This window comes from Tinamus guttatus, unplaced genomic scaffold, assembly GCF_059628265.1.
Source record: "Tinamus guttatus ecotype Peru unplaced genomic scaffold, ASM5962826v1 Tinamus_guttatus_pri_ptg000023l, whole genome shotgun sequence".
NCBI lineage: Eukaryota > Metazoa > Chordata > Aves > Tinamiformes > Tinamidae > Tinamus > Tinamus guttatus.
In genome coordinates, this window is record NW_028288557.1 from 2,746,852 (window position 1) to 2,772,305 (window position 25,454).

The 25,454-nt window shown below is 54.6% G+C and overlaps 1 protein-coding gene across 1 annotated transcript in view; it reads right to left on the reverse strand.

The window, feature by feature from the left end:
* COL13A1 (collagen type XIII alpha 1 chain) overlaps positions 1–24,696 on the reverse strand; it is a 30,423-nt gene extending 5,727 nt beyond the window's left edge. Inside the window, 37 exon segments of the mRNA XM_088524701.1 lie at positions 766–801; positions 1,256–1,309; positions 1,577–1,630; positions 2,358–2,393; positions 3,249–3,329; positions 4,433–4,459; positions 4,937–4,978; positions 5,220–5,273; positions 5,656–5,754; positions 5,836–5,979; positions 6,267–6,311; positions 6,441–6,494; positions 6,828–6,851; positions 7,119–7,187; positions 7,320–7,364; positions 7,790–7,852; positions 8,273–8,299; positions 8,483–8,515; positions 10,127–10,171; positions 12,490–12,525; positions 12,725–12,751; positions 12,887–12,946; positions 13,007–13,105; positions 14,074–14,139; positions 15,150–15,176; positions 15,268–15,294; positions 15,397–15,423; positions 15,806–15,832; positions 15,970–15,996; positions 16,161–16,196; positions 16,313–16,363; positions 16,480–16,506; positions 16,660–16,695; positions 17,029–17,055; positions 17,320–17,327; positions 22,296–22,365; positions 24,391–24,696. Coding sequence (XP_088380827.1) covers positions 766–801; positions 1,256–1,309; positions 1,577–1,630; positions 2,358–2,393; positions 3,249–3,329; positions 4,433–4,459; positions 4,937–4,978; positions 5,220–5,273; positions 5,656–5,754; positions 5,836–5,979; positions 6,267–6,311; positions 6,441–6,494; positions 6,828–6,851; positions 7,119–7,187; positions 7,320–7,364; positions 7,790–7,852; positions 8,273–8,299; positions 8,483–8,515; positions 10,127–10,171; positions 12,490–12,525; positions 12,725–12,751; positions 12,887–12,946; positions 13,007–13,105; positions 14,074–14,139; positions 15,150–15,176; positions 15,268–15,294; positions 15,397–15,423; positions 15,806–15,832; positions 15,970–15,996; positions 16,161–16,196; positions 16,313–16,363; positions 16,480–16,506; positions 16,660–16,695; positions 17,029–17,055; positions 17,320–17,327; positions 22,296–22,365; positions 24,391–24,696 — 2,016 coding nt within the window.
* Positions 24,697–25,454: the final 758 nt, after the last annotated feature.

Sequence of the window (25,454 nt, forward strand, 5' to 3'; positions counted from 1 at the left end):
CTATAATCTGAAGAAACCATTTATATTTGCAAATATAAATTAGATTCAACGATATGTCTCAACTGCTGTTATCAAAACGATTCAGAGCTTTAACAAACAAGAAATTCCTTGCAGTTGTTGAAAGCTTGTTGGGAAAGCGAGGTGCTTAAATACGCGCTTGGGTCGTATTTATGTTTTTATAACGCAGGGGATGCAAATGCAGCCGTTCGCATTACTGGTTGCCCCAGGGGAACCCAGCTCTTCATCGGTCACATCCATCCAGGGCAAAGCCTGAGGAGACTTCACATGCGATTCTTTAAGATATATCAAATCAATTTGTCTTATCCAAATTCTCTGGAAGATCATTTGCTAGAGGCCAAGCTCTAGGGGGAATTTACGAGCAAGGTGACAGGATTTGCTGCTTCCACCTCGATTGATTCTCAGGGGAATCCTTGCACAGATAAGAAGTATTTCCTAGAACACACCGTGTTGGCCTAACTCTACTGCCCGTGAAGTCCCACATGTCAGTGAGAACGGAGCTGCAGCAATAGCAAACACTCTAGCAAATCCCTCTGAATCTTTTGGACAGACAGACCAGGATGTCCTCATTGATGATATGAACTGCAGGTATCACCTTATGCATTACAAGTTTGTAAAGTTCCTTACATGAAGGTTTGGCAGACCCAACTACATGCTGGCTATCATCAGGTTGCTCAGATATCAACCCCTTTACCACTGCGTAGAGACATTAGTAACCAAAAAGAGAGAGTTTGCCTGGTCGCTTACCCGGGTTCCTTTGTCACCAGGTAGACCTTGTAAACCCTGAAACACATCAGCAAGAGAAGAGTCGTTTTTTAAACACACAGGTCTCCTTGTGTGCCCAGTCAGGAAGAAGAATTTGCTGAAGAGTTTGCCTGCTGTTTCCTTCAGTATTAATTGCTTTAGGTTAAAAAACAAACAACAAAAAACCCTTTCCTGCAATTTTGATTAAAATATGTATCCTGTGAGCCTCCCACAGCTTCTTTTGATGGCATGAGGACTGAGATGAATCAAGTTTCACTATGCCAGCTGCATCCATCTCATTCTGAACCACTAGTCTGGAGCTACTCAGGCCTTCCTGATGCTCCTCTAGGGAAGCAAAGCTCCTGGTTTCAGTTGTAAGAACTACCCAACCAAGCCACGAGTGCCAGATTTCAGCCAGATTTCTCTGGATGTCAGACATGGAAGGAGGAAGCTGTTGGAAGTGACAGAAATCCCGAGTGCACCCGGTACTTACAGGAAGCCCCGCTGGTCCCATTGGTCCTACAACTCCAGGGTCTCCTTTACTGCCCTGAAATGGAGACAAAAGAGTAGAAATCATTAAAATCCCACGCTGTACAGACAGACAGCACAGCAAGGACTTCTGCAGTATTACAGAAGGAAGGTAAAGACATCCATTTCAAAGCCCAGGGACAAGATACTTAGTACCCTCAGCTGGGCCTCCACTTTTTTTTTTTACATGCAGGAGGGAGAAATTCCAGCTCCTGGAATGACCTAGGGATTGTGTTGCCTTCAGAGAAGTTTCAGAGTGATACAGGGAGTTTTTAAGCTAACTCACCCTTTCCCCTTTTGGTCCTGCTGGCCCCGAAACCCCAATTGGTCCCGGAGTACCCTGAAATAATATGAAAAAAAACAATATCAGCCCATTTTTTTATTATTTATTTATTCTAGGTCCTCCTTATAGGCATGAGACAGAGCAGCTCCCTTAGGAAAAGATAAGTTGAGGCAAAAATGAAAGAATTGGCATTATTGGGTGGCAGGCAGCCAGTCATGCGGGTTGACAGAGCCCGTGCTGCCAAGGTGAGTGCGGGTGCGTACGTACACAGAAGCAAACCAAGATGGGCATCATTCCCGCCCGAGTCCTGTTCCCTTTCTGCCATTTTTGCCATTCCACCTGACTCTCGGCTACGCTAACATGAAAAATCAGACCTTCAGCTCACTCTTTGATACAAGGGCCATCTTCTAGCATGGTAAATATGCTAGCAGTGCCATGGCTTGCTTGGGCTTTGAGAAGTGAAGGCAGACAAAGCTCATCTTCAAAGCAGAGGACAAAAGCAGCTCAAGGGCCTCAAGGGCAGCTCAAGGGCAGATTCAGGCACGTCCAACCCCGTAGAGACATCTGTGTTCTGCGTTAGTGTCTCCCATTGCCTCCCTGTCCACATGCTGCAATCGAGTGCTGCCTCCTGGTCCTTATGGGACGCAGCTCACAGGACAAAACACATGGATGTCGCTAAGCACAAGAGGGTTGTTCCTGGCGTAGACGAGGCTGCGGCGGGAGAGACGGGACAAAGCACAGCGCTGGGGAGGAGACCATGGGGAAGGGGAGAAACGGGACTCACCGGCGGTCCGGGCCTGCCGTCCAAACCCGAGGCACCCTGGACAGACACGGGAGGTTAACAACAAACAGAAAAGGGAGGAGACATGAGGGAAGCAGTGGCTCGAGACAAACACACACTTGCAATAAGCAACCACCAAGACCTCCATGTGGGACAGGCGGTCCAAGCTTCCGCATCCACAGACCTTAGGGATGCATGGGAGCAGGTCCAGCCTTCCAGCGCCTCCTCTCCGGCAGCTGCCGGCAGAGGGAGCGTAGGCAGGATGGGAACGCACAACCCCGGGCATCTTTTGCTCAGATGGTCCCGAGGACCCACGTAAGCCATCCCCGTAGCACAGAGGCTGCAGGGAAGAGCTGTTTACATGGAAAGCTTTTAATTTGCAGCTTCTGCCAGAGAGAAGCAGCTCAGCGCAGCGACTAGGGCCGGCTGAAACACGCCCAGGCCCTCATGTATAGCTGCTATAATAAACACAACCGAAGAAACAAAACACTGGTATAAACAAAGACATGCACATTTGAGCCAAAACCAGGGGCACAGGACCGGGCCCATCAAACGAAGGCCAACAGCAAGGACAAAGCCACACGGTGCACAGACCAGGGGCTTTGCCAGCTGTGCTTCCAATGGAGAGAGAAAACCTGGGGGCTGGCAGAGCAACTGGGTGGCACCAGGGTCCCCATCACTCACTATCGCTCTGCCGAAACCCCTCGTTGCCGAGCCGGGTGCTGCAGCAGCCCTGGGCCCACGTTACTGAACATGCCTGCGCAGTTATTTATAGGGCATCTCTTTCTCTTGCCTTTGCCTATCAAATCCCCGTGCGTGCCTCGTGTCGAGGGATCCTTTTACAACGGCTGCGGGCTCGGCTCGCAAAGCGCCGCTCGCTTCCTGGGTACTTACGGGTAATCCCAGTGGCCCTCTGTCTCCTTTTTCACCCTGAGCACCCTTCTCGCCTTTCGCTCCGTCGATCCCCACTTCCCCCTAAAGGAAGGAGGGAGGAGAAGATAAACTCACCGCTTATATAACAAACCTTCCTCCGTCCCGAGCGCGCCGCCGTGGCGCAGAGAACGTGGCAACACGCGTGCTAAAATCAGGGGAAATTATACCCTGGAGTGGCTTTGCAACTGGGATCCCTTGGAAATGAATGACAAGTGTCATATATTTAAATTCTAGACTATAAACTGTAGGGCAATAGAAACAAAATGTTACATTTTGATAAACCCAAAAAGTTTCAATCAGCACAAAGTTCTTTCTGAAGGAACCGACGCAGGACTTTTCCATCCCTAATCTCATCTACGCTGCAGAAAACTTGCACCTGCTTCCTTGGCGCATGCCCTGAAGAAGTGTGTGTCTTGCACGAGTTCCCCAGACACCAGGGGCTAGTGAGTAACAGACAAGCAAGGCCTGTAACTGCATCTGTAATCAGCATCTTGAGAAAAGAGCCATTAAGATATGTATCTCATGCTCATTAATACCTAGGTAGGGCTGTCACCCATGTGCCAAACCTGGCCAGAAGAGCTACCGTGTTGCTCGTTGCACAAATTTCTTCCTAGCTTTACTAAGAATGGAGGAGGGAAAATGCAGAACTTCCTGAAAATTTCCACCCAGTTTTGCTTTCATCTCTGTGCAGACCAACCGTTGGTGCAGGCAGAGCAATGCACGTGGATAGAGATTAGAAAGTTTCTGATCACCAACAACAGTGAAGTCCTTGAATGGTTTTCCAGTAGAATTTACAGCATTTAAGACTTGACCAGTTTTAAGACAGAGCTCAGGGTTTTGGGGGGCTGGATGACAGGCTTTTCCTTCCCATTGCACACAGCCTGTCCAAGGGGCAGTCATTTCCCAGTGCTCTGGGTCAAAACAGGAGAGAATGACCGTTTTCCTTGATCCTAAAATGAGTGCGGCCAATCCATTTCTTTCTCTAGAAGATATTCAGAAGTTGTTTTTTTTTGTTGTTTTTTTTTTTTGTCTTACCAACATGGAAAGAAAAATCAGATTTGAGGCCTAGAAAATTGTTGCTGAAAGACATGATAGCACTTTGGATATCTAATAAAGTATCACTACACAAGGTCCTACAGCCTTACCTTCGGTCCTGGAAAGCCCTGGAGACCCTGCGTTTGGGATGAGAAATAAGATACTGAGTAACGTTTTAGGGCATGGTTTGAACGCCAGGTATCCCTGTCACCAAGCAATGCAATCACTCAGCCCAAAGGCCTTTTGCTTTGCGTAAGGGCACTTCACGTACTGTCCTGCTCTGGTAGCAAGGAAGCTCTTGCCAAGAACAACCTGGAGACATGCCAGGCTTGCTATTACGACCATTTTTGCAGTTGATCCTGTTAATCCCATCCATCCCGTCTCTCTACAGCCTTCCCTTTCATCTCAGGCTCTAACGCAACCTTCTCTCTTTACCCCCACAGACCATCATAGCTCTGACCTACCCCGCGGTGCAGTTTGGAAATTTGGTACCAAGCCTATTCCTACTCGAACCCCGCAGTGCCTCCAGTGGTCACCTCCAGCCAACATCCTCCCCAAACACTTCCCCCTGCATCCCAGTGCCTTGCTCCTCAGATGAGTTGCTCAAAACTTACTGGAGGTCCTGGTGGGCCTTGAGGTCCAGGGGGGCCTGGTATCTGAAAAGCAATGGAAGAGAAGTCCTTGTCTGATAAAAGTCACTGATCTAGATTGCCCTTGTATAATGGAAAAATGAGGGCATCGGGAGCTAAGGATGGCTGGCAACTCTGTTGCACGCGATGAAGTTTCCCGTGCTCAATGCAGGTTATGCATCATAAGAGGCTGAGATGTGGCCCTGCTGCCAAACCATCCCTCTGTAGCCACCAAGATTGCAGAAAGAAAACACAAAAGGTGACCTACCGATTCTCCAGGATATCCTTTCTCGCCACGCTGCCCGGCTTCTCCCTTTTCTCCCTGCACACAACAGACCATGTCAGCACCAGCCACACTGCAGAGCCTTCCCATCAGGACCCCACCGTGAGCCACCCGTACACCATGGAGCAGCAATTCCCAACAGGAGGGGTGGGAAACAAGTAGCATTCCCGCTGATTTAGCCATGCGGGTGCCCCGGAGAGCACTGGGAGCAGGAGCCCAGCTTGTGTGCTCCTTGCCTGCTGCAGGAGACCTGAGCTCACGGGTCAGTCATGCAGTCAGGGGTATCCTGACAGTAAGGCACTCCTGGATAGCAGTCCGAGCCTGCCGAGGCACTCGGCACTTGGAGAAACATCTGCTTGTGTTTTGCCCTGCACTGTTTTTTGTTTGCTCGGTGTGGAAGTTCAGCCTTTTTCACTCTTACTGTCAGTCCTGGAAGTCCAGTGGGACCTGGCAATCCTGATGGTCCTGGCATCCCTTGGTCACCTCGTTCTCCCTTCTCTCCAGCTGGGCCATCGAGACCCTATGGACCAAGAGAGATTGGTGCTTCTTGCAGGACTGCACCAGGCAAACGCAAGAGGCATCGCTAGCCAGACGTACTCACCGGTAAGCCGGTTTGTCCCGGCTCTCCTCTCTCCCCCTTTTCTCCAACATGTCCTGGTTCTCCCTTCATTCCGGGTGGTCCATCCCGTCCTGGCAGCCCATGGGGGCCAGGGGGGCCCGTTTCTCCTGGCTTGCCTCGTGGTCCCTAGGAGATATCCACGGGACGGAGTGAGGATTTTGTGGGTGAGAAGAGGACTAGGCCTGCAGAGTTCCTCCCTATCCCCAGAGCCCTCTCGCTGCCCATCTGAGGGATTTATCCTGCCATCTCAGCTTCTCCTCACGGGCTAGGACTTGGCTAAACCTTGAATGCTCGTTTTTGCAGAGCGAAAGAGAAGAGCAACTGGGGAACGTCTTGTAAAAGCAGAGATGGACACTCTTACTGCGAACAACACCACAGAGGGAAGGATAATCCACAGAGACACCTCGTCTTACCTTCTCTCCATCGTGGCCTGGAAGACCCGGCAAACCAATTTCACCCTGAAGCACAAAATCATATTTTGACACTTTGAAATTCTGGCTGCTTTTGCTTGGCCATGGGACGACAGAGAGGCATTGCCGAAATACACAGCAACAACTCTTCCTTCCCTTGGGTATTCAAGCAAATACCTTCTGTCCTGGTGGCCCTGGAGGCCCAGCCACACCTGGGAGTCCTGGGGGTCCCTAAAAATAAATAAAATGTAAAAGGAATCATTTTCACGGTGGCCACAGCATCTATTTTTTCATGTTTGGAATCAAACAGCTCCTCTGAGTTTAAAGGGAACTGCAACACATTGCGGTGCCCTCACCTCCCTCCACAGCAATTGTCCACCATAAGTCACTGATATGAGCTTTTTTGCAAAGCACCCTCTTTCCTCACTTCGATCATGCCCTCTTGCTTTAGCTCTCAGCAGTAAAAGGCAAATGTTTTTGTAGCAGCAAAACCGCCAGGCCGTTTGCCTAGGATGAGCACCCAGTTTCTTGCTTAAAATACAAAGCCCTCAACTAAGCACTTACCATCAGGGCCAAAGTTCGTATTTCCTAAAAAAGAATGAAAATAAATAAATAAATAAATATCAGTAGGGGAAAAAAAAGGAGAGAGAGAGTGAGACAGCCTTTTGAAAACTTAGCTTTTCCCCAGTCCTGGTAATTGGTTGGTTTTCCATTAATAAACACATTCAGACAAGCAAGGAGGCTACAAAACAAATCGCTGTAGAGCAGTCGAGCACTTTCCATCACTCCTGGTTTCCAGCACCCCCTGGGGCACGGAAAAGCCCCACGGCGCAGGGCAGGGGGGCAGCTCCTCACCTGCAGAGCTTCGCTGATGTTGCCATCATAGTCCATCATTTCATCCTTCCCAGGCTCTCCTTTGGGGCCCTGCAAAAGATCAAACCCCCAGTGAGGGCTTGGGTTGGCCCCATCTCCTTGACCATCTGCATCCTCCCACCATCCTTAGACCCACCCTTGAAGGACTCAAAGCTCTCCCAGCATTTGCAAAGGGCCACCTACCCGTGGACCTGCGGGTCCCCGCTCTCCAGGTGCTCCCGGTTCCCCCTGCAATGGGAAGAACGCTCTGTTAGCCATGCCTGGTCCTTCACCAGGTGTCGCCTCAGGAGATGCCCCCTCAAAATGGGCAAGTGGGAAAGGGATCCAGAGCCCTCGCTCAAGCCACAGCTGCCCACTGGAATGGTCCTGGCACAGGTCTCCTTTCCCTCGCCTACCCAAGTGTGCTTCCCGCTCCAAACCCCAGGCATGCTCGCCCAAGGAGCAGCTTAGTGCAGGCGCCCATCGGGGCTCTGCGAGAACAGTGGAAATTGGGGAAAACAGCCCATGCTGCCTGAAAGGAGCAGATTGCTGAAGGAATGCAACGCAACGCAACCCAATGCAACACAACCCAACGCAACCCAACGCAACCCAACGCAACATGGTGCCCGCTCAGGGGGCACCAGGACACCGAGCCCAAACACGCAGAGTCCTACCCGCTGCCCCCTCTTCCCCGGCAAACCTGGGGGGCCCATCCTCCCGGGGACTCCAGGCTCTCCCTTGGTTGGGAAGAAGAGAGACAGAGAAGACGCCTGTTACACAGCAGTAACATAACCCCGACCGGCTCGAGCAAGAGGAGCCAGCTGTCCTGCGAGCGAGCCAGCTGCGTGCGAAGGGGTATTTTTGCACTCTGCCTGCCGCAGGAGCTCTGCGCTGGGATGGGGGGACAGCTGGTGACCAGAGAGGCACCACGGGACAGCTCGCGCGGCGTCTCACGGAAGGACAGCCGTCACCCTGTCCCATGGGGCTGTGGTGGGCATGGAAGTACTCGGAGGCAGAGAGGGTCAATGTGGGGCGAGAGGGGACATCCCTAAACGCCATAAAGCATTGAAGTGGCGCTTGCAGGGCTTGCTAGGGAAGCAAGGAGCACAAGGGCAGCACAAGCGCGCGCGCAGAGCGCCGGCGCTTTCCAAGAGTACCTTTTCTCCTGGAGTCCCCGGCTCGCCCTGGTGAGGAAAAGAGGGGATGGATCAACCAGAGGGGATGGATCAGCGCAGGTTGTGCTCTCCCTGCCCATCTTATTGGTATCTCCAGCCTCTCCAGCAGCTTCTGACCCCCTCAGTAGCCATGGGGCTCCCCACGGCCCTGCTCCCCTGGCCCCAAACGCACAGCGGAGGGGCAAGACTGACCTTCACACCTGCAGCAGCCACGCCGGCAGCGCCCTAGCAGAGAGAGAGAGACGGGAAGACCTCGTTGGAAACGCAGCGGACACAAGCACATGATTTACAAGGCACTATCAGCCAGGTGGAGCTACAAAAGCAAAAATCTACATCTTCTCCCCCTTAGGAAGCCCGGGAGAAGTCTTGCAAGACCACACGGCACACATCCTCCTTTCCCAGGCAGCCGCTCCACCTACGGCAGCGGCTCTGCTTCCCGGAAAGCTCAACCCAGGCAGGAAGAGCAGATCTCCCCAGCCCACCCCAATGATTTAGTCTGAGAGCCAAGCCAAGACGGACAAGCACAAGAGCACCGAAAAATGGGGGAATGCAAGGACACGGACCGAGGACCAGCCACCCAGGAGGGCTCTGCATCCCGGACACATGGAGCTAAGTGTCCCGAGGAGCGCTGGGGTCTTGGTCTCTCTACTCCTCTCCTTCTGTGCTCATCACAGAAGATAAATCTCACAGGCAAGCGGCTGCCGAAGAGCTCGGAAGGCAACTGGGATAGAGGGGGAAAGCTAAATAACTAAAGCAAAACACGCAGAACAACACAACAACATCCAAGCGATGCAATTCGCGTGCAGCCAGTTCCGCAGGGCAGAGCAAGCTGCCATCACGAGACCCAGGAATCCAGCCTGCTCCTGCTATCCGAGCCCCCCGGAGACAGGTGCTCCCGCGGGGACAAAACGCAGCGCTTGGGCATCGACCCTTTGCTCTGAGATCTCTCTGAGCGCCTGGAGTTAGTACTGGTTACGTCCTGGGAAGGGGTCCAGGTACCAAAGCGCGTGTGAGAGACAACGGGAGTCTAGGGAAAGGGATGGGGGAGAGGTGAAGTGGTGTTAGAAGGTGGGTTGGGGTGTAGGGGAGAGGGGCAGGAGCCAAGTTCAGAGTGAGAAGAGCTTGGAGGGGTTCAAACCGGGAGGAGTGGGGAGCTAGAGAGCAGCAGGATCATACCTCTCAGCTTTCTGAGACAGAAATCGGGGACAAAGCTAAAAAACACAAGGACAGAAGATGGACATCAGGGATTCTATGCAATAAAAGGGGGGAAAAACGCATTCCAGAACATGGCAGAGATCAGTAGGTTTTAGTGTGCGCGGGCCAGAGTCACAGGAGGGATTATGTGCAGAAGGTGGCTTGGGTTAGGCTGTCACGGTACATCTGGGGTCCCTGCTCCTTGCTCTTTGGCTTTACAGTGGCAGCGAACACAGACGATGTTATTTTCTGGTATTCTACACTAATGCACACACCGCACTGGAGTTTGCCACAAAATCCACAAAACGCCGTGAATGCCGATCCCCTGGAAACGTCGGCGATCGGCTGCTCTCGCCAGCATAAAGCGTTAGAGCCCGAGGCCACAGGGCAGCCTCGGATGAAGCATGCCACTTGTGAACAAACAGCTCTCCCCCCACCATCCCGTGATAAATATATTCTGCATTTTGCAAGAAAATATATTTTTCCCCCCTGTGTTTTGCATTTTGGAAGCGGAAAGAATATCCAGCCACGGAGAGTCATCGGCCAACACGCACGCACATAAACCCAGGCGATGCTCGAGCATCGGGGCAGCCGAGAGGAGGGAGCAGGCAGAAAAACGTCACCCCGTTGCTTGCACGGTACCTTAGCGCCGTGTCTTCCCGGCAGCCCCGGCATGCCTCTCTCCCCCTGGAAGTGCAGCGAGAAGCACAGGAAAAAAAAAAAAGAAAGCAACAGATATGACATGAGTCCTCCCAGGTAGAAGATAAGAGTTTAAAAGGCCTCTTTTCTGGCAAGTTCACTGCCATAACAAGACATAGCAACTATGCAGTGCGCTCAACAAATCTAACAGAGATGACAAGGGTCCATCAGGGACAAGGCTGGCAAAGAAAAAGTGTCACAAAATGGACAAGCAATAGAGTTGGAACAGAACAACAGTCCTTATTCCCCACCACCGCATCCTGTGCCACAACATTCCCAAAGATAACGGGGTCCCCTCCAGGGACTGTGAGAGGAGCAAACATCTCTGGAAAAGAAATGCAAAACCCAAGGCCAGGTTTGTGCAGAATTGCTACCATATTTTTCATTTACAATAACAAAAACAAAAATCCAGGCTCTCTTTGGGCAGTCTACTCAGCACCATTGCTCCGAGCTGTGGGCTTAGACTTTCCTTGGAAGGCACACAGAGCAAGAATACACGCGCTTCAGATAAAAAGCACTCTATAATTTGGATTGTTGACTGTATTTCGTAAAATACTGACCAGCTTTATAATCTAAATGGCAAATGCAAGCTGTCTAATGGCCCTGATGGAGGGCGGGTGGAGACCAATACATGGTGGCCACAAGGGCCAAGAGGGGCTCTACCAAGCGCCAAGCTCCAATGCGGCTGCAGCATCTGGCCTGGGTTTCTCAGAATAAAGAGAGGTAGAATCTAACTCAGATAACCGGAGTGTTTGTTTTCATCTTGACTGCAAAGAGGGAATTTTGGTTCTAATTCCAGAGGGTGAATCAAGGCCTGATTAGTCCTCATACGTGGGCGCAGCCGGAGCAGATGTCTGCTGCCACGGAGCATGGGAACGCGAGCAGGGGTGGGACGTAGGCTTCCTCCAGCCTTTTCGCTCACCGAGATCCATATCTCAACTTCATTTTTCCAGATCAGCTTAACGCCTAGCTCTCGAGACAGCTACAAGAAATTCGTAGCTCCCCAAATACATCGGTTCTGGGTGCAATTCTGCTTTTATTGAGACCGGCATGAACCAGAAGCGATTCCTTTGAGCTTGATGGAATTACCCCCACGTCAAGTTGGGAATCCTTGAACTTCGCATGCCCCCCACTACTTCTAAGGGAATACCGTTTTCTTGAGGGAACTCAACTGCATGACAGTCAGCTATTAACCCCAAGCCTACATCCCCCACGAACAGCTCTTGAAACTCGCTCTAACGCATCCCAGTTAATCTCTCAAGGAGCCTTTTCAACTAGCAATCCACCCAGATGGGAAAAACACAGCCCGAATATGCTGCACAGCGAATAAGTTGCATGCCACATACTAAATGCTTGAAATACATATGTCACTGTTAATGCCTCTCAACATATTACAGAGCCAGCCTTTTCCCCTGAAGTTGGGAATGTACAGCGTGACTCAATGTGCTCTATCGGGAACGCTTGCCAATGTTGTAATGTTTTAAGCACAGTCTGCATTGAGTAATATGTTTTAAGTGTATGGGTACAGTAAATTTCAACCAAATAGACAACATCTGGGCAGAGACCATATGAGCCTGTAAAAAGGATGCAGAAAGGGAGACAGAAAAGGCCGGGGCCAAACCTCAGCCTGAACTGCAGAGTTGGAGGGGATTTGATGCGTCAGCCCGCCAGATTTTATGAGGAAACCCCAGCCCATCCCAGCAAATGGAGGGAGGCAACAAATCATTAGCAAGCTTCAGAGCCGGAGAAATGCCTTTGGTAAGAAACAAATTCCCCCGGACGGATGAAGGCCGCTTTTATTGCCCCGGTTTGGCGTGTCTGCTCGCGGTTAATCAAGAGCACAGATGTGAACTCCATTGAATGCCCCGAGGCATGGCTCGGACCCCGCTTCCCCGCGTGACCCGTCGGCCTGAAGAGCGCTCTCCGCCAGACGAGCCGGCGCGGCAGAAAGCCGTATTTATCACGCCTACCTTTATGCCTGGCTCCCCTTTTTCACCCTGCCCCGGGAGGAAGAGAGAGGAAACAGAGAGGCACAGTGAGCATAAGGAGAAATCCAGACGAGCAGAGCAGCCCTAAGAGCAAGGGCAGGGCGAGCAACGGCAGCGGGGAGCGTGCAAGGCAACGGGAGAACACACGGGAAGATCCCGCGTGCAGACCGTATCCTGCCCCTTCCTGGCTGCACGCAGAGGATGCCGCAGGTTTCCCACGTGTTTTGGGGAGCACCCAGCCATGTTATGGCCCAGAACATCCGCAGCCTCCCTCCGAGCGCACGCGGAGCCCGGTGCGTGCTCACCCGGCTCCCTTACCTTCCTGCCAGGGTAGCCCTGCGCCCCGGGGTCTCCCTGCAAAGGGAAAGAGGGAAATGAGAAGGAGCCGTGGCCCAAGATGCACAAATACCCGTGCTCTGCCCCAGAGCAATGCCACGGGCGATAGAAACCTTCTCCTCAGAGCAACCAGCCCATGGGAGACCCGCTTGGCCCGATGGAGCCTCCCGCTCCCCTGGCTTTCACCCTGCGCCGCAAGGCCCCTCCGCCGTCTCACCTTCGCTCCGGGAGGCCCAGGCAAGCCCTGCGGGTGGAACAGACACAGTGGTCGGCAGACATGCAGAGCGCCCGTGAACGCCACGAGGATGGGCGCCACGACGAGCTCGAGCGCGCGCCGCTGCCCACACGCCGGCGGGTGCTATCCATGCCCGGTACCTACCTCTCCGTCTCTGCCAGGCTTCCCGGGTTCGCCCGTCCTGCCCTAGTGCAAAGGAGAGCCCTGTCAGAGGCACCAACATGGGAAGCGCCAAGGCTTTTTCCCACTTTTATACGCACTTACAGGTGGCCCGGGCTGTCCTGGGGCGCCCTCGGGTCCGGCGGGCCCTGGCGGGCCAGGAGGTCCCGGAGGACCTTGTATTCCCGCTTGTCCTTGTTCGCCCTGCGGTGGGGGGTACGGAAGGGGTTACCGCGAGCAGAGCCACCCCGGCCCCAAGCAGCACGCGAGGCAGCAGCGAAGCTCGCGTGAGCGCATGGGGAGGTTTCCAAGAGCGGGGCAGAGCGCCCTGAGGACGGCCTTGAGCCAACAGCTTCCCCACTGGACAACGCTCCCTCGGTTATGCCAAGGGCCGGAGGCAGAAGCGCCACAAAACCAAGGGAAAACAGCACGGGCGTCGCGGCCGCTCTGGAGCTCGCATGGACCAGAGCGAGCCTGTTCCCGCGCGCGCAATGACGCCGCCCGAGCCGGCTCCTCCGTAGCGTCCTCCTGCCTCAGCAATGCCATCTGGCCCAAAGGACCGGCTCACGAGCACGTGGACAGCGCGCCTTGGAAGCGCCCCGTTGGAATGCCAGGCGAGCGCCGGCGCCCCGTCACCACATCCTCGCAGATGCGGCCGGTGCGGAGCGAGTGCCGCGGCTCTCGCAGGGCTGTAAGCGGATAGGGCAAGTCAGGCGGCGTTTTCGGCACATGTCAGCTGGTATTTTTAGCCTCAAACTCAAACTATTTCTCAGTCCTGCTCAGCGGCGACCAGTTAGTCCCCCGGCTCGTTCCCAGATCCGTTCAGCAGGGCCAGATTACACTTCCTCACGCCTGGGAATTTTGCACGGTCCTGAGCAGGGAACAGGCACCTCGACTGCAGAAAATATGTCAAACAAAACACGAGCTGTGGCCCTGGCAAGCCCAGATCAGTGTGTTTGCCCAAAGACCTAATGCAACTTAGCGGCTCGCTTAAACGCGCTTGTCCAAGCGCCTCCAGCCCCACTGCTCATTTTAACGCTTCGCTGCGTTATTTTTTAGCCGTGTTTCATGCCTGGCTCTGCTGGATCCTCTTGGAAACCTCTCCGCCGGGGAGGAAAGAGGGTCGCAAGCTGCTTAGTGGCGAGCGCGGGCGGTGCGGAGGGGAGGTCTACCTGGAAAGTGCGTCTCTTTATGACCGGAGGAGGAGCCAGCCGCACCGAATTGAGGAGAGGCAGCAGCTGAAGGAGGGCCAGCCGGGAGGTCGCAGCGCAAAGGAGGATGCCAAGAGCCAGAGAGCAGCCAGGGCGGAGAGAAAGAGAGAGAGAAAAGAGGGGAACGGAGAGATTGCAGTGAAAACAGCCCCCATGCCGGGCAGTCCTGCGAGCCCCGGAGCTCCCAAAAAGTACGTGAATGACGATAGAGCAAAAGACGGGGCGAGAGATGTGGGGCGAGCGCATCCTGCGAGTGGTGAGGGTGCCGAACGTCGCCTTTGCGTCACACCCGGCGTTGCGGGAGCATCCCCCCCAACCAACCTTCAACGTGAGGATGTGGTTAGAGCGCAGGGCCGCGAGCGTGGTGCTTAGGTATTCCTGGGCAACAGGGGAGACACCGGGCATTACCGGGAGCGCAGGATGTCCCAGGGGCCGCCCCCGGCAACGCGCGTCGGGAACGCATCCCATCATCGCTTTCCCGGGAAAGCCGAGAGCAAAGGGAAGCGGACGCTCCCCGTGGGCTTGGAGCGTGCCGACTCGCTGCAGGTTTCACCTTGAGCGCCGGGGACAGCGGAGGCTGTAACGGGAGCCCAGGCTACCGCCCCCGCCAGCATTGTCCCCAGCCTGGATCTAACGTGACGACCCGGTGAGCCCGGCTCGCTTAAATAAACACAGCTGAGCTGCTATTCGTGTCCCGGTCCCGCTCCACCCGGCTCGGCGAGCTCCGGAGGTTGGGCAAAAAGAGGACAGAGAGCCCTTCATCCCATCCCGCCGCGCGCGCATTCCAGCCGCTCCATGTGATGTCCTTCCAGGGCATTTCCAGCGCGCATTCCCAGCGCTCCGGCTGCTCCTGGAGCCGCTGGCGCTGCACCCCACAATCCCTGGCAGCGCCACGTTCCCCTGCTCCCGCGCCGGGCTGCAGAGCCGGCACATCCCAATGCATCCCGGGGCCAGGCCACCCATCTCCGTTTCCACCCAAGCGGAGGGGATACCCCAAGGTGGTCATGGGACGGGCGACAGCAACGTGAGCGACTCACCCTGTGCGGGTACTCGGTGCACTGGCCCTGCGAGAAATGGGGATGGGGAGGAAGAGTTTAGTCCACAGAGCTGGAGCAACGCGGTCTGCGCTCGCAGCCCCTCTCCCGTTAAAATTACCTTCTCTCCTTTTTGTCCTGGTGGTCCCTATAAAAAATAAATAGAAATCAAGTGTGCAGTAAAGAGTCCACTGCTTGCATGGCAAAAGGGAGCATGGGGAGGTGCAAGTACGAGGGAGTGGGTACTCACGGGGTGTCCCTGGGGGCCGGCAGCGCCCTTGAAAGAAACACAGGGTTACAAGAGCAAGAAGAACCACCCCAAGCAAAGCAGCAGATACTCAACGCAAAAACTGCTTTTTTTTCCTTTGAGCTAGATAAGTTGCAAGCCGCCAGGCGGGTGTTTTCCAGAAAAAAAAAACAACTTTCCATCAACTGTTACTTCTACTATTGAGGCCAGCCACGAAAAACGTCAGCTCCTGGAGGATATTTAAGGAACTTAATTGCAAGCTGCAAGGGAAACGTGTCCCAGTCGCAAGCAGACGGGCACCACCGCAACTGCGTAATGCTGATAGCCCTAATGCAAAAATTACAGAGCGCCTCCCAGCAGACATTATATATACATATAAAATATATATAAATTATATATATATTTTTTTTACCATCTCTCCCTTCTGTCCAGGATGGCCCTGCAAAGGAAAGAGGTTGTGTCTCAGTCGCAGCCAGGGACCCGCTTGTCCCCATACCGGTGGGCAGCTGGCGCCAAGTTGCCCTCCGAAAGGCGCCCGCTCCGCGGCGGGAGCGAGTGCGCGAGCGCATCACCCACCGGTTTGCCGTCCAAGCCGATAGGGCCCTGCAAGAGAGAAGGAAAAGGAGGGAGATGGTGGGAACGCCAGGCTGATGCAGAGGGGAGGAAGGGGGCGAGGTGGCCGCTGCTGAGTGCCCCCGGAGCTGCTTCCCGTGGAAGCGGCGCGCGGGGCACCAGTGTCTCGCGTGCTCCTCGGGATTTGGGCTTACCGGGAAGCCGGGAAAGCCTCTAGTGCCGGGCTGCCCCTGGGGAGGCGAAAGAGAAGGAAAGCGCCAGGTTAGGGGGTTGTGGCGGGTTTCTATATCCTTATCTGCGGCTCTAGCGGGAGCTCTCTCGGGAAGAGGGTCCAAAAGGCACTTACGGGCGGCCCACGGGGACCCATGATGGACATTCCCGCCTCTCCCGGCGCTCCCTGCGGGAAGGAGAGCGGTGAGAAGGGGATGCGAGAGGCCGGGACGCCCGCGCGCGCGGTGGGGATGGAGGGCGAGCGTCGCACGCGCTTCCCGCCCGCCCGCAGGGCCGACTCACCTTCTCTCCAGGTTGCCCCTTGAGTCCCTGGCCCGCGGCACCCGTCGAAGCCACATGCAAGAGGGACAGAGCAGAGGGAGAGAGAGAGACAGACAGACATGGGAGTCAGCAGTACCGGTCCCGCCACCCCAAGGGTCACCCCCGCGGTGGGTGGGGTGAAAGTGGGAATTTGGGGCTTACCGGCCGTCCCGGGATGCCCATGGCGCCTTTGTCCCCCTGGAGAGCAAAGCAAAACCAGGCACATCGGAAAGGTTGCAAAAGAGCCAGCCCCGGCCCGCGCACCCAGGGGTTTGGAGAGAAACGGGGGGGAAAAGCACCAGCGTGTGGTAAAGCTTGGTCTGCCCATGGGGAACCACATCCTGGTTTCCAGCACTTTTCCAGCACGTACAAGCAGCTGGTCTCCGTATCCCCCGCCCCATGGATATGCTTCCTGGCATCATCCAGATGTGCATTTGTCCCGGGCGGATTTGGCGCTCGGGTCCCTCACATTAAACTAACGCAGGCAGCGCATGATGGGGAGAGAATTGGGTAAAAAAAAGAGATATTTACCGGGAGCCCTGGTCTTCCTGTAGGGCCCTGCAACAGGAGACACAGAAAAAGCGAGAGTTAGCTCAAAAACGTGGCGAGGAGGCCACGCAATCACACGTAACAAATGCAATTATGCAATGAATGCAATTAGCAGATGGGGCGCAGCTCCTTGGCCGTCTCCTCTACGCTCCTCTTGGGGATTTGCTTGGTGGTCGACGGGCCAGGGCCCGCGGTGCGCTGGGATGCAGTGCCATCCTTCCCGCGTGGTGGGAATGGGGCTTGGGAAGAGCGCCGTGGGCACGCGGTACTTACAGGCGGGCCTGCAAGAGAGGAGAGAGAGGAGGCGCCGTTGACACCTGCGTGAACCAAACCGTGGAGCTAACGCTGCAGGGAGACACCCCTGCTCCGGGCAGGGAGCATCCGCGGAGCGGGCTCCGGACACCGAGCGATTCCTATTGCTGTTTATGCAGCTGCGGAGCTCGTCGAGCAGCAGGGGACGGGGAGCGAGTGGAGGAAGCAGCCACATCCTGCAAAGAGGAGACCTCTGGAGCACCTCTGGAAATAAGCATGGAGAAAGCCAAGAGTTCCTGCGGGGCTACCAGGGTCTGCTAAAGTGAACGGCATCTGCCCCCATCCATGTAAGGGCATTTCCCGACACCTGGAAAAGCTGCCTTTTTAAAAGGCTCTCAGATGTCATTGCAAGAGACTGCAAACGAGGGTTTTTTTTTTTATTATCATTTGTCTCCCTGTGACACAGAGGAGAAGAGGAGGGGACATGAAGATGTCCTGCTTGCTTCCTTGGGTCACCCTCGCTACGTGCCACAGTAAACATGTAATCCATCCCAATGAGGAAATCCAGCTATTTCCCAGAGCCGGGAGGCGGCTGTAGGGAGATAGGGTTACTTCCTGATATTCAGGCCCACATTAATTGATAACGAGAGCGCCGCAGACAGGCAATTAGTTACGAAACGCCGATTAAAGCGTCAGCAGCCCCAGCGTGACCTTAGCCAGGGGGCAGGAGGTTCGGTTGGTTCTTCCCCAATTCCGAAGCGAGGCGGGATCCCAACCCGAGCGATTTGGGCGCTTTGGTCTGACACACTCCACGGGCGACCCTTGAGACCCCAGCCCACCCGCCCCGCCGAACCCAGCGCTTCTTTTGGCCGCATCCCCGGTGCAACGAGAGGTTCTTCAAAGGCTCGCAGAAATGTCAGAGGGCAGCGAGGCTGCGGAGCCCTCCCTGCCAAAAACCGCGACGAATGCGAAGCCGCGGCACCGGCCACCCGAGCTGGCCTCCGAAACCGAGCCCGTGACATCACTGGGCCTCAGCACTTAATAGCAGCAGCTGTCGGGGATAAAAGTCGCTGCCCGGGCGCTCCTGCTCATCCCTGCCCACCGCTGCCGGCAGCGGCCCAGGAGGAGCCGGATGCGTCCTGCCGGCCGGGCCCCGCACCAGCCGTATTCCCCAAGGAGCTCCAGAATTAGGAAGGAGCCACGGGCGAGAACCCGCCGACATAAATCATGGCTGGGCAGAGCGAAAATAAGATCCACCGCACTTTAACTTCCTGCTGAAAATTGCAAGCTCCCTCGCACTGCTGGACAGGAGCGCTAGGAAGTCCGAGCTCACTCCAGCTAGCAATTATTGAAGTAAATTCTCTGGTCGTCCACTGAAAATGCAGATGACGCGTTTTAGCCCCTCGCCAAATGACATGGATTCACTTTGCTTTCCTATGTCATTTTTGAAATTGCTGGTTGACTTTAATAGTTAAGGGTACTAAATGCTACTTTCTTCCCCACGTCTCACTGCATCGCCCTCTCTTCCATCTGCTCCATCTTCCGTCCTGCCTTCCTCCTCCCGCTATACTCACCGTCTCCTCCTCCTCACCCTGGCACATCCGACATAGGCTGGATGACCTCCTAGCCAGGAGACTGAGTAACTCACCAGGACCTCAGCCTTGTACGAAGCCAAAAAGCTTTTTCTTATTGCACATATTTCATAAAGATTGCTGTTTTTAAAGGTATCAAGGGATTCCTCAGTAATCTCACAAAAAAATGGCAATAAGAATGGAAAAGAAACACCCTTTTTTTTTTTTCTTCTCCTGGAACAGACAAAAAAATAACTTGGAGGAAAACCAACTAAATTTAGAAGGTAGCTGCGCGGCAGCTCTTCCTCCCGGCCGAAAGGAAGGGCCCCGGGGAAGAGGGCAGTATTTTTAGAGAGAAACCTCTCCCAAGGCCGCCCTCGGCAGGGGTTTCTGCAGGAAAAACGCCTTGCCGGTGCCCTGCCTCACAGAGACATGAAAAAAATGGATAATTCGGCCAATCCAAGATGTGCTGCTGTGTCCCGGGCAATGGGAAACGCAGACCTATGCACAAGCCCTCCTTGTGCATCCCGGAGCACCCAGCCCGTGCATCCAGCTCCCTTCCCTCCAGCCGCCCGCTTCAGCCATCTGAGAGCGCATCCGTATCCAGGAAAAGAGGGTTAACTGGCCCCAAAAGCTGCTTGTTTGTTGTTGTTTTCCCCCCGCGTCGCTCACCCCCCTGCACGGAGAAGGGCTCGCAGAATCCCAGGAATCCACGGTGTGGTTTGCAGCAACAAAACAAACGCGACGACAGGATGCCTAAAGCAAACAAACCCCAGCCCCAAGCGCGGCCTTCGAGGACCAAGAAGGCGTATCCTCCGCGGGGCCAAAACCCAAAAAAAGGCGGCTTGGGGAACAGAGCTAAATTGCAGGAAATAATAGGACTCCCAGGGAGATTTCTTAAAAAGCAGTGAGGGGAGGAACAAGGGAGAAAAGAAGTATTTAAGCCACGATTATGCTGCAACTTTGGCTCCAGATGTGCGCGCTGGGGAGATGCTCATCACATTTGCTGATGCTGCAACTGCTGCTTTCCAGCGGCGCCTTCACTGGGGTGTCCACCAGTGTCCATCCAGACATGGATTCGGGGGGAAAAGCAATGGGGAGAGCCCATAGATTTGGGCAAACAACTCCGTCTGTCCTCCTCGCACTTGAAAAGTCATGGAAAAGCCGACGGGAGCATGGGCTCCTGCCCCATTGGAGGGGAAGCGGGATCATCACGAGCTGTGTGGGGGAAGAGGGCAAGTCGCCAGCAACATCTTATTTTTTAAAAAAGGATATTGAAAGCTGGAGCAGGGAGCCAGCAGTGTGAAATATAAGCACCCAGAGACCGCGAAAACAGGAGGTGAAGGAGGGAGATGGGGAAGGTCTAATAAAGAGAGGTCTATAAAACGCGGAGGCGCTCGCCAGCGAGGGTGCCGGAGGGGGCTCGCTGCGTCCCCGACTGTGGAAGCACAGATTTCCTTATCACTCGCTAAAAACACAGCCCTGCACCTTTCCCGAGGATGGGGACACGGGATGTACTCGCTGCTAATAAATGTTTATTTATGGCGAGGAGTAGCCGGGTTGAGAACGAGCATTGTCTGGCTGCGGGCGGCTCCATCCCTGCTCCATCCCTCCCCAGGTTGACGGATCATAGCTCCACCCATCCATAGCTCCATAGCTGGCATGGGCCTCAGGAAATTTAGTAAAGGGAGGCTGTGGCATGATATTTGCTGAGGATGGGCAAGATCAATGGGCAACTCAAGCCTCCATGAGACATTTGTGGTTCTCCTGAATCCAAGCTGCCCTTCAGGGATGCCTTGAGCTCAACAGAGAGAGAGGCCACTTACACCCTATGGGAAACCCAGCACTGGCCCCCGCCACGGTTTCGAGGGATGAGAGTATCCGTAAGTATCATGCTCCTGATACAGAAACGCTCGGGTGATTCATCCATCACACACGTGACACGGGAGGTCATGCTCCAACAGCCTCCAAACTCAGCAAATCCCCGTTTCCCCCTGCTCGGCACTCAAGCTCCGAGCTTCCTTCCCCATGCTGGCGCAGAAACAACAGGAGGATGTTCATTCCTGTGGTTTTTTGACATTTGTATGTCAAGGCTACACAGGAGCTTGAAAACGGAACGGAGCTATGAGACTTGCTCCAATCCAAAGGAAAGGGGTTACATTTAAAAAGAGCTGAACTCGGTTTCCACCTCATCTCTGAAAAAGAATTACGTGGAGGGAGGTTTTTTTTTGTGCTGCCTTTTTAATTTAAACCTTAATGGCACCTATTGCATGGCTTGGACTGAAAACAAAACCATCCAACCACCCTCCTAGTCTGTCTCTCCTGTGCCAGTACCGGGCTCTGCTGATGCAGAGCGTGGGAAAACGTCGCCTACACAAGGATGGGCCCCGCCGGTCACTTCATCCAGCAGGTTCTGCTGGTGACCATATTTAATGACACTTAAACACTCACCACCAGCCCCGCAGAGATCCCTTGACAGGCGCCAAGAGAGCACAGACCCAAGTGGAAAGCCACAGAAAAGGGAAACACCACTTTTAGGCTCTCATCCAGGTGCACTTTTTTCTCAGTTTGGACACACAGGCTCGAACTCTTCCAAAATTTCAGCAACTTTGGGTGTGAGGGGCACTTCTCTATTCCTCTTCCACATTCAAATGCATTGAAGGACAATGAGGAAGGCGGCATGATCCACCACCAGGGAATGAAACGTCACTCACAAATGGTTTTTCCATAGCAGTTTGCCACTTATTGTATTGAAAAACCACTTCAGAAGATGCGTCTCAAAGAGCCTTTTGATATTAGCATGATGAAAAACATAATGCAATTAAGCAACCCCACAGCATTTCTGTATATTGTACGAGCAGGACCTCAAATGACCACTTCATTCAAGCCCCATACATACATCACCACCTCCAATACAAGGCTGCTCGCATGCAAGATGCCTCCAACAGTTGCATAGCACCGAGGAATCCAAATCTCCTTCCCCAGGGGCACACGAGCAGATGGTAAAAGAGGATTCCTGGCTTGCAGCTCATATCACCCAAGCTTAACCATCCCTCTTCGGTGCCACGTCAAGGCAAAGTGCCGAAAACTGTTTCCATCAGCACCTCCCAAGAGCCTCCTGCCCGTCTCAAGGCTGACACCTAAAGTAAACAGCAAACGTGCCCTCTGGATGTCTCTTTTCTCTCATTGACCGCCCAGGATGACCACCTGGGCGTCTACCAGTTTTCCTCTTGCTTGTCATATGCAGTATATTAGTATTTAGACATGCACCTAGCCGGTTGTGGGATGCCCATGTTCGCTTCCTATACCTCAAACAAGCCATGGAAAGCCCAAACTGGTGTTGGTTGGCCACAGAGCATTGCAACCCTTCTACAAAAGACAGATTAAAAAAAGGTCCCACCAGGTACGTCCATCTCGGATCCCTACCTGCTGGGCAGTTGCATCGCTGGTGCGCGTCTCGGACCTCCCGGTGTCTCGGGAAGTGGAGCTTCAGCTTCTAAGGGAGAGCGAAAGGATTCATTAGCCCTGCCATGAGCAAACCCTCGGGAAAGCGGCATGCGGAGAGACGGCCAGGATGGGGACGGACACTTTGGGAGCATTAGCGCTCAGAGTGCTCAGGCAGGGCTGGCTTGATTGGAAGCAGGCTGCGGGGTTTCGTAACGGCCTCCAAATGTGCTCCTTCGCACGGGCATTACAAAACCCAGAGCCTGCGGTGGCCAACGGAGCATCTCCAAGATGGGGAAACAGAGCCCAAGCGAGGCCACCATTGGAATGGGCCCATTGGTCTCATTGGAAACACACTCAAAATTGACCCTTGTTCCATGCACAACATGTTTGGGGGATGGCATCCACACCAGCCCTAATAGGCATTATTAAAATAACAGTGGTTTAGTGAAAAAATGCAAATCAGTCCCAAAGAGTTACACATTAATACCTGGGAACCACTCACGGTTAATGATTTGGGAAGACCCCTCGGCAGAGGCTGCGAAGCTAAGGGGATGCTCCCTGTTCACAAAGCACAGCCAGGCCCAACTACGCGCCCCAGTTACCTCTTCCAACCCATTTCATAGCTGCACAAACATTTGCAGAGAAATAGGCTTACGTGAGGCTCAACCTGCTTGTCACAGGTGACCATTTTCACAGATTTTGCAATCAATTACTTTTGTCCAAAAAATAAAAATATATATTTTTTAAAAGTCATTCCCCTGATATTACACCCTCCTGCAAGAACACATCTGTTGGAGGGAAATGTGTTTTAGAGGAAGAAAAAAGCCTGTTTTTCCTGGGAAGGAGGAAGGCAGCAGCAACTGGAGCTTTCCCTTTTCCATCTTGGCATGACCGATCGTCCCACTGCAAGTCCAAACCCCATGACTGACCCAATACAGACAAGAAACCAGGTGTTTTTTGTGTGGCCAACTAAAATGTTGGGATATGGATTCACTTGGATGCTGGGGCAGGGAGATGGGGTCTATGTGAGGACAAGTGCCTGCTCTGAAAGCACATTTGATCCACAGTCTCAGCCAAAAAAGCACAGATATGGGATTGCTCGCGCCTTGGATATGGTCCAGCCTCATCGTGGGCCCTCCAGATGGCACAACGCACTTCTCTCCAGCTAATGGTCAAACATGGGCACGCGAGCGACAGCAGGTCCCATCCCCACCTGCGTCCAGGCCACCCGCAGTGCGTGGAGGCAAGACAGCCCCACGCCAGTCCCGAACGCCAAGAGCCGGCTTGGCTCGTGAGAGCAAAAAGGAAGAGCTTTCCCCCAAAACCGCCCTTTCTAAGGGAAAGTATCCAAACCGAGGCAAAGCAAACCCGTTATTTTAGAGGGCGGGTGACTCCCACGCGCCTGTCTGGCTCGTCGCTTGCGTGGCAACGTTGGGATGGCTCTGGTGGGCACAGGAACATGAGCACGACCTTCTTCTGCATCCCAGGCCCTCAAACCTTCCAAGGGCCTGTGCGTTTTGGCTGGGAATGCGCTTCACCCAAGGGCGAAGAGGCCTTCAGCAAACGGTGCAAAACTGTTTCCCACCACTATCATCAACCGCGAGAAGAAACGTGCCTCCAATAGATGATCCATTAGAGCCACCAGGAGGGTTTCAAGGGCTGGGGGCATTGCTCATGCTAATTGTTCCGTCTCCAATTTCACTGTTTTATCTCCAATTTCACCAGCTGAGCGAGCCGCACAAAAGGCTGGTGAATAACAGGGGCCACAGTTGAGAGGGACGAGGCATTGGGAGGAAACACGGGTTACCCGCCAAGGGATGCGGAAGGAAGAAGAAAAGGAAAAGGAATCCTACGATTTGGGGGTGGAAAGCACTAAGATAAGCGGAGGGAGGCGGAGGATGCTCAGTGTCAGTCTGTCCTTCCCGTCACCCTGTCCCGGAGATCCGCACAACCGAGCATCATCCGCCGCTGGTGCACGCTTGTGCAAAAACACACTTTTTAAGGAAAAACGGGACAGGGAGGAAGGACCCTGCAGTGGGGCCACCATGCGCAGCGTGACGCGAAGGGCACAGACCTCGTCAAGCAGCTGGTCGACTCTTCCCAAAATAGCCGTGTCCACGGGGTCGGCGGAGAGCCAGGCAGGGAGCGGCGGTGCCCGGTGCGCTTCCAGGTGCGAGAGCCGCGACTGCAGCTCCGACGTGCGGAAGTAGAGCAGGAGGCTGAGCGCCAGCGAGAGCAGCGACACGCCGGGCAGCCCCGAGCCCAGCAGCAGGGGCAGGCGGCAGCATCGCTCCCCACCGCTGGGCCGCCCACTCGCCGCCGCCGAGCAGCCCCTGCCGAAGGCACCGGCGCTGCCTTCCCAGCTCTTCTCCTCCAGCATGCCCCGAGAAGCAATAAATAAATAAATAGAATAAATAATACTTCAAACGGGAGGCATCAGGGGCAGGGAGAAGAGTGCGTCCAAAGGGATCCAGATGCCGGTGAGTGATTGTGATGACCCCCAAGCTGGATGGTGGGAGCTCCCTTCAAAATATATAGATGGGGTGGGAAAAAAAAAAAAATCCAAGGAAAGAGCAAAGTCCGATGGGGATCTCTCCTGTCCCGGCTGCTTTCGCCGCCTCCTTGCGAGCTGCCAGCTTCAGTTCGCGGCCGCGACCGTCCCCGTGGCTGCGCGGCGGCTGCCGGCGACTCCGCGCTGCGGGGCCTGCCCGGGCCCCCCCCGTGACATGACCCCCCCCTCCTCGCGTTGCTGCTGCCACCGCCGCGGTGTCGCCGCTGCCACCGCCGCGGTCCCGCCGCTGCCACCGCGCTCCGCTCTGCCCCGGGCCGCCTTATGTAGGCGGGACGGGACGGGACGGGGGCGGCCCCCGCGTCCCCCCCCAACCCCGGCCATCCCTTCCCTTTGAAGCGCCTCTGGCCCGGGTTATTTATAGCGGCAGGAAAGGGGCCGTGAAAAGAGGAGGCTGCCCCGGGCGCCACACCGAAGCCCCGGGATCAGGGGGTCCCCAGCAAAACCCACCCGCCGCGCTTCAGCCCTACCTCGGTCCATGCTCTGAAAAACCGCCGGCAAAGCGCTCCTTGCAAAACAACGAGATCCCCCATAGCTCTTCTCCCGGTCATTCGCATGCTTGAAATGCG